This window comes from Vombatus ursinus, unplaced genomic scaffold (assembly GCF_900497805.2).
Source record: "Vombatus ursinus unplaced genomic scaffold, bare-nosed wombat genome assembly UNPS02014811.1, whole genome shotgun sequence".
Lineage (NCBI taxonomy): Eukaryota > Metazoa > Chordata > Mammalia > Diprotodontia > Vombatidae > Vombatus > Vombatus ursinus.
This window is the reverse complement of record NW_020954589.1, coordinates 12,382,047-12,400,030: the sequence shown is the minus strand read 5'-3', so window position 1 is coordinate 12,400,030 and position 17,984 is coordinate 12,382,047. Positions and strand designations below refer to the sequence as shown.

General features: G+C 42.2%; 1 protein-coding gene across 1 annotated transcript; it reads right to left on the bottom strand.

The window, feature by feature from the left end:
• Positions 1–4,971: 4,971 nt before the first annotated feature.
• Positions 4,972–17,715, bottom strand: LHFPL5 (LHFPL tetraspan subfamily member 5). Its single transcript, XM_027876687.1, has 2 exons — positions 17,304–17,715; positions 4,972–5,219 (listed from the first exon to the last, which is right to left on the bottom strand). The coding sequence occupies exons 1-2, from the start codon at positions 17,713–17,715 to the stop codon at positions 4,972–4,974; spliced, it is 660 nt and encodes a 219-aa protein (XP_027732488.1).
• Positions 17,716–17,984: the final 269 nt, after the last annotated feature.

Here is a 17,984-nt window from a genome sequence, read left to right as displayed (position 1 = left end):
TGTTTTGAAGGATTGGGACAAAGTGATCAGTGTTTGAACAAAGGAGTTGGGAAGGGTTTACAGTTAAGTTTAGCTGTACACCCCTACTCTGGAGTACGCAGAATCAGTGCCTGCTACCTGGACAACAGCTGGAGAAAATAACCAGGATTATTCACCTCAAAAAATTCTTTGTAACTAGATCATTTGAGCACTGTTAACTCTGAGCCATTTCCCCAGACCCAGAAACAACTTTACCAAACAAAGCATGTCTTTGTACTGGTGCAAAGCAATGAATTTTTACCTGCATTCTGACCTCTGGAGACTTTTGTAAGGCATTCCATTCCGAATGTGTTTTATTTTGTACATGGAAATTAATTTGTCCAGATTTAAAAGGTGGCTACTTTCCAAAACTAACCAATTACAGCTCCTGGTTGCATTAATATAGTAGATATTGACTCGATGTGACTTAATTGTTATTAGAACAATATAAATTCTACCAGTTTAGCAATATTAGCCAACTCAAATGTCCCTGCTAATGGGGGAGGGGGGGAGGCGGGAAGGCCAGAGAGACAAGTTCTAAGTTAACAAAAGTAAAAATCTTTTGTAACACTCCACAAGATTTTTATAGTAGTTTCTACAAATATTAGGTTAATTTGAGTTTTCTCAGCCTAATAGTACATCCCTATGTCAGTTCTGCATTCTAGAGCAATAAAATGAGCCAGAGATGGAGAAGGAAAGCAAAGATAGTTTTGAGTGTAAAATGGCCCCCAAATCCCACAAACTGGATAATCAGCCCTTGAATAATCCAGAAATAGTCACCTCTAAAAACTCCACTGGAGTAAACTTAGATAAAATTTCTCTTCGTGTTATTTTTAAATAGCCCTAATCTCAAAGACTTTAGTCCTTTAGGCTTTCAAGGGCTATAAGAACTGTAAAAAGGGACCTTAGAGATTGAATTCAACCCCTCCTCTTACAGGTGAGGAAACATCATCCATAGAAGTGAAATGACTTCTTCCAGAGCACTAGACTGTTTAGTAGTGGAGGTGGGCCAAGATAGAAGCAAGTCTCCTGACTCCCAGCCCAGTACTCTTTACATCAGCTGGTGGCTGCCCTTCCTTAGTTCTTCTGTAGCACCCGAAAAGCAGCACCGTCATTGGACTGTGTCTTCTCCAACCATGGTGAAATCCCAAGTTCTAATTCCATGTTGCATCGAGACTTAAGGACTCAAGTAGAGGAAGATGGGGCAGTTGGGAAGGTATAAAGTTCCATCTGAGGAATCAGATTCTGTAACTTTATATTGAAGTTGTGTGTGGGTTCTTTACAAGAAGCAGATGTCCTGTAATATGAGAGAAACGAGGAGCTGAAGATGCCCGGTCCCACATGTGCCAACCACCTTCTTCCCCTGGGCCACAAGAAGACACATACAAATCTTCACTCTCTGCACCCCACCCCCCAACCTAACAAATAGGATATCTCAAAAATTTTAGTAGCTTAAGACTTTGAGTACCCTGTATGGTGCAACAAGTTATGTGCCTGTTTTTTGTTTGTCCTCCAGACTTGGCTATTTGGGACACAAGCTTAACTAAAGCCTAGCTCATCATTTCCTCAAATTAGGATCATCAGTGGTTGTATTTGAGCCATTTCCATCTTCTGCAATGGAAACTCTTGGAGAAGAATGAGAAGTGAGGCTCTGCTCTTCAGTATTTAATAAAAAATCTGTATCATTTTAAAATACATGCATTGGGCCAGCAATTGAATTACTTACCCAGATGTTGAACTGTTTCAGACTTCCTCTGTAAGGGAAAAAGAAAGGGAAAAAATATGTTTACCATAAAGCCTTAGAATCAGGGTTAAAATGTACCTTAATAGGTCATTTAGTCTAACCACCTTATTTAACAGATGAGTAAACAACGTCAAAGTGGGGAAATTACATGCCCAAGTTCGCACAAGTGGTAAATAGTAATAAAGCCTGGATCAGAACCCAGATTTCTTCCCTTCCAGGCCATTGCTTTTTTCAATATTATATACCTCTCTTATAAAATCATTTCCTTAGGGCATCAAGAAAAGAGCTATTGGGGGGGTGGCATTAAAGAGGTTTGAAAAAGAGCACCTGATTTCCAGCTACACTTGTAAAGGAACATGAAGTTTCCTTGGTAAAATGCGTGGATATGAGGAAATTTGTTCAACACAGTGGAGTTATGGGGCTTCCAAAAAGGGGAGAGCAAAGCAAACCACTCTTAAGTTTTATGAGATAGAGATACAAACTCTATGGAATAGTGGGAAAAAAATGACAGTTCACATTTCTGTAGCCCTTCAAAGCTCACAAAGCACTTTTCTCTTGTGAGACAGGACTACAGAAATACTTGGAGCTGAGCATCTGAGATGGAGTGATTTGCCCAAAGATCCGGGATCACAGAATGTAAAGGTAGAAGGCTCCTTATAGGTCATTTATTCCAACCTCATCAGATGAGTAAACTGGCCTTTAAATACCAGTACTCTGTGCATTCTTCTAGGCAGGCTCTCTACAGGTCTTTTTGAAAATCTAGTCATCCTCATCTGGAATGAAGTTCTACATGGAAGGTAAGAGGACCGGACAGGATATCTTCTCCATGTCGTTTTTAGCCTAAATATTCTATTACAGAGGGAAAATCAAAACTTGATACCTAGGGAAGGGTACTAGTTTGCTCAGGTGCAGTGGACAGAGTGCCAGGCCTGGAGTCAGGAAGACATCTTCCTGATTTCAAATGTGGTCTCAGATGCTTATTAGCTGTGTGACCCTGGGCAAGTCACTTCACCCTGTTTGCTTCAGTTTCCTGGAATCTGTAAAATGAACTGGAGAAGGAAATGGCAAACCAGTCCAGTATTTTTGCCAAGAAAACCCTGAATGCGGTTAAGGGGAGTTTGACAACTGAACAATACTAGTTTACTCAAGTTGTTTACATTTCTAATTACATAGCTCCTCAAGCATCTAGAGTTTTAATAATAATTATAGCTTTTAAAAGCCTCAGCTTTTAATAATAATAATAATAAAAGCTAGCATTTAGCCTCTTTAAGGTTTGCAAAGTAGTGTACATATGTTCTCATTTTATCCTGACAACAACCTTGTGAGAGTTGCTATTATTATCCCTGTTTTGCAGATGAGCAAACTGAGGCAGACAGGTTATGACTTGGGGTCACATGGCTAGGAAGTGTCTGAGGTGGAATTTGAATTTGGGTCTTCCTAACTTCCAAGTCCAACACTGCATCACCTAGCTGACTTTGGAAGGGTTTCCTAAATCAAATGTTGACTAGATAAAGAAAAAAAAAACTAAAGAAAGAAAAACTAAAGCTAAAAATTAGCTAATTTTCTCTTTCCTCACCCCCTACTTGATCTCAACACTGCTCAACTATTCCACCAGCAATTTGCATCAGTGTTCATTATCTCTCTCAAGTATAAGGCTCTCTTTCCTTTGCCCCCAAGAAGGGATCACCATTGTGGCTTGAATCTCAGTGGAGTGTAGGCCTATTCTCTCCACATCTCCTCCACTTTGGGAGACTGAGGCACTGGAAGGAAATCATGAGGGGAAGCCAAGTGTCACAAACAGCCCTCCTGCTGAGGCCATGGGAGAGTACATGAGCAGGTGTTCAGGCTTGGCTTTTTCAAGCTTACAAATGGAGTTACAGCTGGGGAGGAAAGTATAACAGTATAATCTCATTCCCCCAGATTCTGCATCATTATATAACCCAAGGTGGGAAAGGGTTATGGCTAGTGGGGTTTAACTTCTTGATTCTTGTTGAAGCAAATACTCAAAACAAGGAATGTGAGGTTGCCGAAAGGCAGAGAAATGGTTCTAGGGCTGCCATTAATTTCCTGTATGATATTGCCCAAGTTAATTCTCTTTGGACCTCAGTTTCCTCCTCAGCAAAAGAAAGATGCTGAATTATATTGTCTTTAAGGTTTTGCAAAGGGTCATAGATTTAGAGCTGGAAGTCATCTAGTCCAACATTCTCATTTTACATATAAAAGAGGGATTCCTTAACAGGGCAGCCAGGTGGCTCAGCAAATAGAGCACAAGACCTGAAGTCAGGAAGACTCATCTTCCCATATTCAAATCTGGCCTCGGACACTTACTAGCTTTGTGACCTTAGGCAAGTCACTTAACCTTATTTGCTTCAGTTTCCTCATCTGTAAAATGATCTAGACAAGGAAATGGCAAACCACTCCAATATCTCTTCCAAGAAAACCCCAAATGGGGTCACAAGGAGTCAGACGTGAATAAACAACAACAAAAGTCAGTGGGGGATTAGTCTAGAGAGCTGGAGCACTGTGTGAGCCTGCTTCTGGAAGGGTGTGATGCTATGAAATGCAGAGCATGGCTTCCCACTTGGGAGCATGCACAACTATCCTGGGACTGTCTGGTAGAAAACGGGTCTTTAGGTTTGCTGCTGAGCTGATACCTCACTGGAGAAACCTGCCTTTGTTTCCTTCTTGCTTGGCCATAAGATAGAAGAATGACCCTCTGAGCTCAGTAGCCAATAAAAGGACTTCTTCCTTCTTGGGCAGTCACAGAATACCCATCGCATTTATGTTCTGGAGAGCTGTACCACTTGTCACACACTTCCAGAGGCAGGCTCATCCAATGTGCAGGCTCCTCAGACTTGGGCTCTCATTGGCCAGGTCCTTCTCCTACATAGATGAGAAAACTGAGGTCCAGAGGAGTGAAATGATTTGCCCATGATCAAACTAGTGCCAGGTACCAGAAATAATATTTGGATTCTGGTTTTTTTATTCCAAATCAATTGCTATTTTTGATACACCACATTCTCCCCTTCCATCGCTGACCTTCTAGGATTCTGAGAGTTGTTAGAAGGTGGGCAGGTAAGAATACTTCTCATCTGGCCTCAGTCTTAATGAGGTAAAGGAAAAGGAATGAGCTCTAGCTAGTATTTGAGGAGTTTAGGCAGGACCACCCCCCTACAGTAGCCAGTTGTAAGAATGAGGAATGAAATGGTTCATGTGCTACCATTTCCATCTGCTTTGTAGTCAGAGGGGAGGAGTTTGTCTTGCCGGTAACCGAGGACGAATGCCAGAAGGGAGAGAATGAGGGCATCCATGATGCTGATCATGGCGAGCAGGAAAGCCCAGCGGATGGTACAGGCGCCCAACGTGTACTTGTCTGTCTGGTCCCCACACATGCGCTTTACTTCACTGGAGTCCCAGCCATCGGGGTAGACCAGACAGCCAATCATTAAGCCTGTAGCTGCAGGAAAGGGAGAGAGATAAAGGAATAATTAGACATAAAGGGTTCTTATATATGTTATTTCATTTGATATGCAAAATAGTATTCTGACATAGCCCTTCCTGTACTAATTTTACAAATGAGTAAACTGAGGCCTATGATGTGAGACTACATCAGTCTCACATCTCCAAATGCCTATTGGATATTTCAAACTGGATATCCTGTAGACATCTTAAACTCAACAAGTTCAAAACCAAACTTATTATCTTCCCCCACCTTCATTTCTCCTCTTCCAAACTTCCCGATTACTGTTAAGGACACTATCCTCCCCCAGGCTTACAACATAGGTGTCATCATCAATTCCTCACTCTTACCCCGCCTTCCCATATCCAGTCTGTTGCCATGACCTGTAGATTTTACCTTTACAACATCTCTCGCATATACTCCCTTCTCTCCTCTGATACTGTCACATCCCAGGGGCAGGCCCTTATTACCTCATATCCAGGCTATCAACCAATAAACATTTATTTGAGTCAAGAAATTAATTTCAGGCATGAGGGGGAAAATATCTGGGTGTGTGTTGGTGGTGGTGGTGGGGGGTACCTTAAAATTGCTTAGTCTCTCTGAGTCTCGTTTTCCTCATTCATGAAATAGAGATAATATTTGTACTTCCTGCCTAGGGCGGTTATTTTGAGGGTCAAATGAAAAGTCCTTCCCAACATCTTTAATCACCTCAAGTAGGTAATAACCTTCTCTACCTACTTCAGAAAGAAGACCCGGGGTTAAATTACGGGCCAGAAAGGAAGGCAGTGCTTTTTATAAAGCAGGCATTCAGCCTTCCTGCCAAGATGGATGGATGGAAGAACAAGAGACCACCCACTCTCATACTACTCCTACAAAACCATAAAGTGACTCCTTCCACCTTGTAATTACACAAAAGTGAGGTAAACTTCTCATCAACATCAAGGATGAATAGCTTGGGGTGTGACCAAAGATACCCATATCCATAGGAAAGAGGAGCAAAGGCTCCTCTGAGAAAGCCCTTGATGGGGCAGCTAGGTGGCACAGTGGATACAGCACTGGCCCTGAAGTCAGGAGGACCTGAGTTCAAATCTGGCCTCAGACCAAACGCTTGACACTTACTAGCTGTGTGACCCTGGACAAGTCACTTAACCCCAATTGCAAAAAAAAAAAAAAAAGCCCCTGAGTGGTAGGAAACCCATAAGGGGACCATGGAAGCTATCAGTCGTGGCAGCAATCAGTCTAGATGCAGCATGGCACATACTGAGATAACACATGTCTAGTGGGCCCCCAGGTCCCTAGTACTTCGTCCTGAGACATCACAAAAGGTCCTAAAGATCCAGTATTCTGAACTTCAAAGATCCAGGAGAGCCTAACTCCAGGAGAAGGTCAGAGCAGGAACCTAGATGACCTGGGGGAAACTAATCAAAGCAGACCACCCCACCTAAAAATGCAGAAATAAATGAACAAAACCCCAATTCAGGAATTAAGGCTGGAAAAATGAATAAACACTGACCACTATAAAAAATTATAATAAATCCAGAGATACTAAAAAGTACAACCAAAAATAAGAGGAAGCTCTGTAATAATTGCAAGGAGAAACTCAAAGGAAAAAATGAATTTTGCACCAGGACTGTATGAATGTCTAGAAAAAATGAAGGGGCAGCTAGGTGGCACAGTGGATAGAGCACCGGCCCTGGAGTCAGGTGGATCTGAGTTCAAATCCGGCCTCAGACCAAACACTTGACACTTACTAGCTATGTGACCCTGGGCAAGTAAGTCACTTAACCCCAATTGCCTAAAAATAAGTAATAATAATGTAAAATTAAAAAAAGAAAAAATGAAATAAGATATAAAAAATGAAATAAGAGCTGTGGAGGGAATAATTGGAAGTATAATAAATAGGTTACAACAGAAAGATACAAACCTTACCCAAGTAACAGACTCTTTTAAAGTTAGAACAAATTAAAAAAGAAATTAATCATTATGAAACAATTATAAAAATTGAAACAAAATTAAAAGGCTAAAAAAAACTGTCTTTTTTTTTTAATCTATCAGAAACAAGTGATCTGGAAAACAAGTCAAGAAAAAGCAATTTGAAAATCATCAGACTCCTTAAAAACTATGATTTTTAAAAATCTTGGACATTATATTTCAAGAAATCATAAATGAAGAGTGTCCAGACCTGTTAGAACCAGAATGCAAAGTAAAAATTGAAAGAGTCTACTTCCTGAGAGAAATCCCCAAAGGATAACTCCTAGGAATGTCATAGCCAAAATACAGAGCTTCAATGTCAAATAGAAAGTATTGTAAGCATCCAGAAAGAAAGAGTTCAAGTACCAAGATTGGTTGGTTGGTTGTCGTCTTCTCAAAGAGGACCAAAATGATTATCACTGTGTTGGAGTCAAGGTACAGTGCATCTGACTGGCTGATCAGACCCGTAAGAGCTCATGAAACTCTACCTCAAGTCAGGCACAAATAGTCCACAGGAACATTGGGAGTGATGATGGCTCTAAATTTACACATCTAACATTTTTTTTGAACTACTACAGTTCTGCTTCACTCATAGAGCACAGTGCCTTCTTTGATGTGGGCACACCATGCTGGGTGGTCCTGTGCCAGGGTCTCCCATGTCACTCATCTGATTCCAAAGTTCTTCAGAATAACCTTAAGCGTGTCCTTGTATCACTTCTTCTGACCTCCATATGAGTGCTTATCTTGTGTGAGTTCTCCAAAAACATAGTCTTTTAGGCAAATATATGTTTGGCATTCAAATAACTCGGCCGGTATTCGATGGCCTATCATACTGACAGTCTACAGAGCCATGGTGCTGACCTTATTGTTTTATACCTGTGAAACCTGGACAATATACCAGCACCATGCCAGGAAACTGAATCACTTCCATTTGAATTGTCTTGGGAAAATTCTGAAGATTATCTGGCAAGATAAGGTACAGGACACTGACTTCCTTTCTAGAGCTGAACTGTCAAGCGTTCAAACTCTACCGCAGAGAGTGCAAGTACCAAGATACCGTAGTCAGGATCGCACAAAACCAGATAGCTTCTTCTATGAATGAGAGGCAGTCTTGGAAAATAGTACACAGTGGGGCAGCCAGGTGGCACAGTGGATAGAGCACTGGCCCTGAAGTCAGAATGACCTGAGTTCAAATCCAGCCTCAGACCAAATACTTGACACTTACTAGCTGTGTGACCCTGGGAAAATCACTTAACCCTAATTGTCTTTAAAAAAAAATAGTATACAGTACCAAAAGACACAAGAGAAAAGGCTGACAACCAAATACAACTTACTTAGTAGAGCTAAGTATAATTCTACAAGGGGAAAAATTTAAGGGAATAGAGGATTCTCAGGCATTCCTGTTTGGAGAAAAAAAAACACATCTAGATAGGAATTTTGACAAGAATCAAGAGAAAACTCAAAAAATGACTTTATTAAAGCAATTAGAAGGGGCTGGTGGGTGGACTGATTCTTTTCAGAACTTTTAAAAAAGGAAAGGAAAAGGGAGGATAAAAAGAATACCCTAGTGTAGAAAGAAAGAAGAAGGAGGTGGAATTTATTATTTCTCCATTTCAGAGGGCATGAGAAGAGAATACAAATATGGAGGAAGGTATAGTGGGGAGCAAACATCAGATGAAGCTCACTCTTAATTAAACTAACAGGTCTGATCAAAGCAATAAACAACCATGTCTCCAGAAGACTTATTGATAAGTGACTTGTTTATATGAATGGTTGATAAAAAAAAATAAAATAAAGAGGCGGGCCATTGAAATATTGTTAATAGTGCACAAAGAGGTAGAGAAAGACATTTAGAAAGAAGTACATTCAAGCAGGACAGTTTTGAAAGTAATAAGTTGAATTTATTGTATTCTTTTAAAGAGTAAACAGTATGGAAGAGAGATTCAATTTCATCTACAATCTTCTCTTTTTGTTCCAAGCTTGGGATGAGGTAGGCACACATCATGTATTGTGTTCATCTAACAATCAACTATGTTCATTTGTTTTGCTTAACTGTACCTTTTGTGTTATGATGAAGAGTTCTTTGGAGGAAGGGCTAGGGATAAAGGGAAAAGCTGTGTTGTGAAGTGAAGTAAAAGCAATATTTAAAAAAAAATCAATAAATTATCACCCTGGAACATCTAGGTGGTGCAGTGGATAGAGCACCTGGCCCGGGGTCAGGAGGACCTGAGTTCAAATTCTGCCTCTGACACTTACTACGTGACCCTGGACAAGTCACTTAATTCCTATTGCCTCAAAAATAAATAAACAAAAACTATCACACACACACACACACACACACACACACACACACACTCCCCTCCCCCACCCCCCAAAAAGAAAAAGAATCATGGATGTGAACGAGCATGTAAACTTGTATGTGATTTGAGGCTGAGAATGTCTCTTAAAACATAGAAATGACTTGTGGGAAATAATAGGGTTCTAAGTGTCTTAAGGGCCTGAACATAAGCAAAACTCTGAAACTAAATTCTTTTTTAAAGCAAAAATACATAAGTATATGCTGAAAAATATCCCCAAATTACAAACTACATCTGAGCTTTATACAAGGCAAAGTTGGGGGAAGGTGCAGTTATTTTAAATCACAGAATATCAGAAATGGAAGAGATCTTAAAACTCGTCTTCTTGATACTCCACAGTTTCCCCTTTTTCTCCTTTCCCTCCCCATCCCGCCATGCCTGACATCCTTTGCTTAGGCCCAACATCAGCTGTCTACAGGCAGAAGTGGACAGAATGCCAGGCCTGGAGTCAGGAAGATCTGAGTTCAAATCCAGTCTCAGACACTTAGTAGCTGTGTGAACTTGGGCAAGTCACTTAACCCTGTTTGCCTCAGTTTCCTTAACTGTAAAATAAGGATAATAATAGTATCTATCTCCCAGGGTTGTTGTAAGAATCAAATGAGATAATTGCAAAGCATTTGGGCACAGTACCTGACACATAGTAAATACCATATAAATAATAGTTATTATTGTTGTTGCTTAGCATAGTGCCTCACTCATAGTAGGCATTTAATAAATGTTTATTCGCTCCCTTCCCTCCATCCCTCCCCTCGGCCAGTTTACCTCTTAGAGATGCAGAATGTAGACTATTTCATGTCTAGGTCTAGCTAGAGATGCCAACCCCAACCATCTGGCATAAGCTGCTCAGTCATCTCTTGGGCCACCCACACTCCCCAGGAAGAAGACCGACCTGGGGAAGGTGTACCAATATGATGGAGGTGGCTGGAGCTGATGGAGTTTATGCTGCAGAAGAAAAACCTTAGGAGGAACATGACAGCTGTCTTCAAGTATATGAAAGACCGTGATATGGAGGAGATATTATATTTGTCTTCCTTGGCCCCCAGAAGACAGAAGCAGGTGGGAGTATGATAGAATGGAAAAGCATCAGGGGACCTGAATTCAAATCCTCCTCACACTGCCACTCAGTACCCATATGACCTGGGGCAAGCTACTTAATCTTCCCACTCTTCAGATTCCTCATGTGTAAAATGAGGGGATAGGATTTAATGACTTTCAAGATCCCTTTTTGCTCTCAATCTACACATTCTGAGGATGTATGCAAGAAGAAGAAAAAGAAAAACAATCAAAGCTGTCCACAAAGTGGAAGAGACTGCCTTAGGAGGTAGTGCCTAGAGGCTTCTAGGTGGTACAGTGGATAGACCACTGGGCCTGCAGCCAGGAAGACCTGAGTTCAAATATGACCTCAGACATTTACTAGCTGTGTGACCCTCAGCAAGTTACTTAACCGTGTTTGCCTCAGTTTCTTCATCTGTAAGATGAGCTGAAGAAGGAAATGGCAAACTACTCCAGCATCTTTGCCAAGAAAACCCCACACAAGAACAACAGCTTAGAGCCTGAAAAACCACTATTCTGAGACATTATAGAAAGGAGTTATGTTTTGGGTCAGGCTTGGACAAAATGACCCCTGAGGGCCTGATAGCTCTGTAGGTCACCTTGGCTTTTGTCAATCTAACTTTACATACTGAACAACTAATATGAGCCAGCCCTGGGTGGCATGAGAAATACCAAAGAAGATATATGAGTACTGCCCTCTAAAAAAAGTCTATTTGGAGAGATGAAACTTTAACACTAAATGATTAGGGAACAATATGATAGTGTAAAGCATCCTGGCCTAGAATTCAGAAAACCTGTGTTCTAGTCCTGGGTTCTACTCACTGTGTGTTTTGGACAAGTCAAGTCTACTCTCTGAGTCTCAGGACCCAGGAGTGCAAGGATCATTATCTCTAGATTTTAGATGAAGAAAGAGGTTCAGAGAGGAGAAGTGACTTACTAAATGCACACAGCTATTGAGTGGCAGAGTTGGTACGTAGTGAATGGTACAGACAGGCAAAAGTATAAGGGTTTGGAAGGAAAGATTGAGCCCTGTGGGCTGGAGTCATCAGGGAAGGCTTCATAGAAATGATGGGGCTTAAAGAAGGATGGAAGGATTTGGAGAGGTTTGGTTTGGTTTTGGGGTTTGTTGTTGTTGTTGTTGTTGTTTAGTATTAGGGAAACTTCATTATGCTAATTGAGTTTAGTCCAAGTAGCATAAATGCATGGCCCAACAGCCTCGCCACTGGAGCACACCTCCTCCACCGCTTCTCCCTTCTCCCATCCCCCACCGAGTGGAATCTGATGCTACCTACCTCCGTCTCCCTCATCTATATTTCACGGAGCACAGCCTGGCTAGCTCTGGTTTCAGTGTTTCCTCCCTCCAACCCAAACAGAATCTACCTCCTTTCCCATGCTTCCCAATCCTGTCAGCTGAGCAGAGTTTGGATAGGGTTCCTGCTCTGCCCCTCCCCAATGACCACCACTGTCCAGTTTCCTCCTTTCCTTCTGTAGTGATAAGGAGAGCACAATATACCTGCCTCTTCACCCCAATACATACTACATGGCCATGGGGGCGTACACTGAATTTGAAGTGCTCTGAATTTGGAGTCAGAAAACCTGGTTTTGAATCCTGGTTCTGTTGCTTACTAAGCTGTGTGGGCTTGGACAAGTCCCTTCCTTTATCTAGGTCTCAGTTCATTCATCTGTAACTTGGGGGAGTTGGACTGGTTAACCTCTAATCACTTCCAGTATCATGACTCTTGAAGTCCTCAGAAGTTCCCTGACTACAGATGAATACTCCATCCCAAGTCTTCTCACACACTGAGAAGTCAATTTTCACAGTTCAGGTCAAATTAGACAGAAATCTCACTCCACCCCCATCCCATCCTTCCTCGGCACCCAAGTGTCATGTTCTTACTTGGTAACTATGTTCACTTCCATTACAGCAGGCTTAGCTGTGGGCACAATAGTGAAGTCTTTGATGGAGTTTAACTTTGCTGCCCATACCCTCCCCTTTTCAGGGATCTCACGTTCCCCCTACCCTTCCAAACAGAGATAAAACCAATCCAATATAGGTACTTACAGTATAGGCTTAGGTATTTAATATACTACCCCCACCCCCATAGGTATTTGCATTTTAAAAGAGAGACTAAGGGAGAGGATGATGCTCAGGAATGTAAGGAAGGTATCTACGAAGCCTGAGTTCTATCCCCAACTCTGCCACTGATTAACTGTATGACTTAGGGTAAGTCAAATAACCCCTCTGGACCTCAGTTTGCTTATCTATGAAAGAGAAGGATGGCCCATTTTATCTTTAATTGGACCTTCACCTCTAACTTTCTGTTACATATATATAGGGAACCAGTCTCAAAAATCTCTAGTGGGGGGGGTGGGCAGCTAGGTGGCACTGTGGATAGAGCACCGGCCCTGAAGTCGGGAGGACCTGAGTTCAGATTCAGTCTCAGACCAAACACTTGAAACGTACTAGCTATGTGACCTTGGGCAAGTCACTTAACCCCAATTGCCTAAAAAAAAAAATCTCTAGTGGGGATAATAGCTGGTCACTTTCCTGTTCCTTTTGAGGGAACCGCCATCCTTCCAGACACCCAAGTTCACAATCTAAGAAACATCCTCCACTCTTCACTCTCCCTTTCTCCCTCATCCAATCAAGAGCCAAGACTTGCTTCTACCTCCACAACATCTCTTCCATCTTTCCCTTTCTCTGTTCACAGAGCTGTCATTTTAGTTCAGGTCCCTATCATCTTTCAATTGTACCACTGCTCAGTCTTCCTGCTTCCATTCTCTCCTCAATCCAATCTATCCTCCATCTGCTGCCAAAATAATCTTCCTAAAGCACAGATTTGATATTTCACTGCCCTGCCCATGAATCTTCAGTGGCTCCCTATTGCTTATAGGATAAAAATACAATCTCTTCACCTTGATTTTTAAAGCCCTTCACAGCCTGGCTCCAGCCTACCTTTCCAAACTGATTTCCATTATTCCCCTTCTTGCACTTGTTATTACAATCAAATTGGCTTACTAACTCTTCTTCAAATTCAACAATTCATTTCTTTTTTTTTAAGGCAATTGGGGTTAAGTGACTTGCCCAGGGTCACACAGCTAAGTAAGTGTCAAGTGTTTGGTCTGAGGCCAGGATTTGAACTCAGGTCCTCCTGACTTCAGGGCCAGTGCTCTATCCACTGCACCACCTAGCTGCCCCTTGACAATTCATTTCTCACCTCCATGCCTTAATAAGGGCTGTTTCCTTGTTATTGTTGTTGCTTATCCTTAATTCTTGAAGAGGACCATGACATCAGGAAATGATGCCATGACTTGCAAGTAAATTGGATTAAAGTGAGGAAAGGCTGTGCAAAGTCACCAGCCTCACTTTCCCCTCTAAAGTCATCTGGGTCCAGTGGCCAGATATAGATCAGGATAACTGGAGATGGCTGCCAGGCTGTCCCCTATGCCTACAATGGACTGGCTCTTCACTATTGACTTTTAGAATATCTTCCTGTGAGGCTGCTAAGGTGCTTCCTCCCATTGGGAACTTTTCCTGATTCTCCCTAATTAATCTTAAATCTAGTGCCTTCCCTCTGTTAATTATTTCCTATTTATCCTGAATATAGCTTGCTTTGTACATCTTTATTTGCATGTTGTCGCTCTCATTTGATTGTAAGCTCTTTGAGGGCAGGGACTGTCTTTTGCCTCTTTTTGTATCCCCAGCACTTAGCACAGTGTTTGGCACATAGGCAGTGCTTAATACATGTTTACGGATTGATTGAAATAATAGCTAACATTTATATGTTAAGATTTGCAAAATGCTTTAAATACATTCTCATTGAATCCTCACAGCAACCCCATAAAGTAGGTACTATTATTATCCCTATTTTGTAGATGAGAAAACTGAGGCTAACAGAGGTTAAGTGACTTGCCCATGGTCACAAGGCTATGTCTTTAAGCTAAAATTCAAATTTAGCTCCTCTTGACTCTAAGTCCAGCACTCCATCCATTATGTAGCTTAGCTGCCTCTCTCAATGTTCTACTTATTTATCTGGGTACCTGTAGTATCCCCCCAGTAGAATATAAGCTCCTTGAGGGCAGGAACTATTTTTTTGTTTTGCATATCCAATATCTAGCACAAGGCTTTGCACATCAAAGCCTGTGATCCGGGTGCTTGAACTACTTCTACAAAAACAGGCAAACAATCTTCTGGTCTTAGAGAGTTGCTAGAGACCCACAGAAATTACATTAAACTCATGTGGCACTTGAACGGAAGAGTCTGAAGTCCAAGGCTAGCATTGTCCACTACCCTACCCTGCCTCTTAGCTTTCGAATAACAGATGCTTAATAAAGGTTTGTTGAGTTGAACTTAATTTCTTCCCTGTGAAACTCTGTGAAACAGCAATCTTTAAATTCTTTTCTAGCCCTGAATCCTGTTATCCTAATGTATGAAACCCTAATGGCAGCATTTCTGGCACTGAGGCACTCAGTTCAGGGAGATAGTTTGAGAAGAGGGGCTTCCCAGTGCCCCTCAAATTATACCTTGTAGGTAACCCTGTCTATTTGATTTATACAGAGGCACCTAAGTGGCACAGTAGATGCTTGGAGCTAAAGTTAGGAAAAAGTAAGTTCACATAAGGCCTCAGATACTTACTGGCTATGTGATCCTGGACAAGTCACTTGGCCTCTATTTTCCTCAGTTTCCTCAAATATAAAAAGAGGATAATAATAGCACCTACCTTCCAGGGTTGTTGTGAGGATCAAACGACATAACATTTGTAAAGCACTTAACACAATATCTGATACATTATAGGCACTTAATAAATGATTGTTTCCCTCCTTTTTTCCTATCTTCCTTCCTTCTTTCTGCAAGGATAAGGCATCCTAGGTGTTTCAACCAGAAGTCTCCCTCCTCTGTCCCCCTGAAGGCCTGGCTCCAGCACAGCATGCTCCCCCTTCCCTTCTTTGAGGGAGGGTCAAATTTGCTAAGGCTCCAAACTCATTTGCTACAAAAATTATCACCAACCTCCAAAACTATCACAAGCCATAAACATTCTTTCTCTACCTCCCTAATCATATCTTTGCTTCCTTTCCTACACATTTCCCCTTTCCTGTAACAAGCCTGCCATAGCAATGTAAGCCCCTTCATGAAAGTCCTTCACCATACAGAAAAAGGAGGTCTGAAAGAGGTCATTGACTCATTTTCTTTTGGACCTGTTGGCTACTTTCTACTTTGTCTTGTATCACTAACTAATTTTGTTGACCAAGATATGCAAGACTGTTCCACTATTACCTATATTCTTTCCATTTTAGATAAGGTGCCTAAGTTTTAACCAATGTCTGGGGGTCATAATAATACTAACATGTAAGTAGTCTTCCTCATACCCCAAAATAAGAAGCAATGGTGCAGGAGTCTGCCAGGCCCCTTGATAGTATAGGGCCAGCAGGAGGACCCTGTGCCATTGAGGGAGGAGGAGGATCAGGCCAATACAGGGGCCAAGAGACTTGCCATAGGGTGGAGCCAGGGAGGAAGAGAAAGCCTTTACCCAGGATAACAAATGACTCCCCATCATTTCCATAATTCTAGTACCTGGTCAGGCCCTAACTATAGCTCTCCCCCAACTTCTCACTTAAGCTCAAAATACCAAAGTCTGGAGCCTTCCATCCCACAGTTAGAGCAGAAGCTTCAAGAGTGAACCCCTCAGATGGGAGGCACCCTGAGACTTACATTCACAATACTCAAGGACCAGTGTGTCAGATCTTTTCTCAGACCAGACTTTTTTTGGCGGGGGAAGAAGGAAAGGACTTGCAAGGCAAAGGACACCTGAGATTAGGGAGGGAGAAGAAGGAAAAGACAATGAAAGGTGAGGCTGAGGGTGCCCCAAACAAGCTTTCTTGACTTTATCCTTTTGCTGAGGGCCAGCCTTGAGTAAAAAGAAAGAAACAACCTTTCTTCTATAGCTTCACAAAAGGCCTTGTCTTCCTTTATAGGGTGAAAGTATGTGTGTGTGTGGCTGGATAGGGTCTGTGGTGATGTTGTAGAGAAGGCAGTCAATCAGAAGACTTGGGTTCCAGTTCCAATTCTGCCATTAATTAATTAATTAACCATGGGCAGGTTGTTTCCCTTCTCTGGGCTTCAGTTGTCTCATTTCAACAGACTATAAGTTCATCGAGGGTACAACTGTTAACTTTTGTCTTTGTATTCCCAGGGCCTGGTACATGGGAGGCATTTAATAAATGTTTAGGTGATAGAATGAGGAAGCTGTACCACATGTTTTCTAAGGTCCCCTAGAGCTTTAACTTCTTCAGTCAGTAATTCCTAATGGTGTAATAATCAAAAGAGTTTAAAGTTTAAGAAATGTTTTCCTCACAAAAACATTGTGCAACAATTAGTTCAAGTATAATTCGAATCTTACAGATAAGAAAACTATCAGAGAGGAAAAATGACTTGCCTGTTGGCACTCAGTAATTGGAGGAGCCAGGGTCTAGTGAAGTCCCTGGCATTTAGTAGACACTTAAGAAATATTTGTTGTTTGATAAAACTAGGGTTTGAATCAAGATCCTAATTCTAAGTTTAAAATTGTCCCTCCTACTATAAAATTACTTCCTCCCAGGTCTCAGGAATGGGAACCACTAAAGTGACCATGGATGCTATGACACAGATTCCCCCCCCCATGGAACAAGGCACCCACACCTGCCTCCTCCCTTGCCCCCTCACCAGCTGCCAGCTGCATCCAGGCACAGATCTTGTAGACAGTAGCTGTGTTGCAGACAAAGAAGAGGCTGAAGCAGATGGTGGAACCAATGATGAGAAACATGGCAACAGCCACAAAGAACATGGCAGTCTTAAAGGCACCGGAGGGTATGGTCTTGAAGTCCAGAGGGCTGCCCTTGCAGATAAGCTCTGAAGTCAAGGCATTGCCCACACAGTAGGAGAAGAGGCCGAAGTAGCCAGCTTGGGGTGTGTTGATACTGTCTCCAATCCAGTAAGGCTGAATAAACAGAGCCATGACCAGAACAGAGAAGCAGATAGTGAGGGTACCCCACATAACCCCCACTGCCCGGGCATTCCGCACATAGTTAGTGTGGTAGATCTTGGCTGCCTCTTGGGCAGGCAGCAGCTTCGTCATGGCGGGTAGGTAGGAGAGGGGAACCTAGAAGTAGAGAGATTGGAGAGGTAGCTTCAGGGACTCGGAGCCCAGGATTGGGCCCACAACTCTGGACTGGGGAAGGGAAAGCTCAAGGGTGGAGTTGTGGAGTAGTGCACGAGATGGCCATGGGAGATTCCACTCCAGGAGTAGTGTCGGGGTAGGAGAGGCAGACAGTCACAGGGTTTCAGAAGGAGGGGAGATTATCCTGGTTTCCGTGCCCGATCCTCCCGGGATATGCCTCCTTCTAG

Bases quoted from the DNA above. Each gene is read 5' to 3' on its own strand.
- LHFPL5 (XM_027876687.1), bottom strand. From the start codon at position 17,715: ATGACGAAGCTGCTGCCTGCCCAAGAGGCAGCCAAGATCTACCACACT. The intron at 5,220-17,303 runs GTGAGGGGGCAA...CCTTTCCTGCAG, and splicing joins CTGGATGCAGCTGGCAGCTG to CTACAGGCTTAATGATTGGC.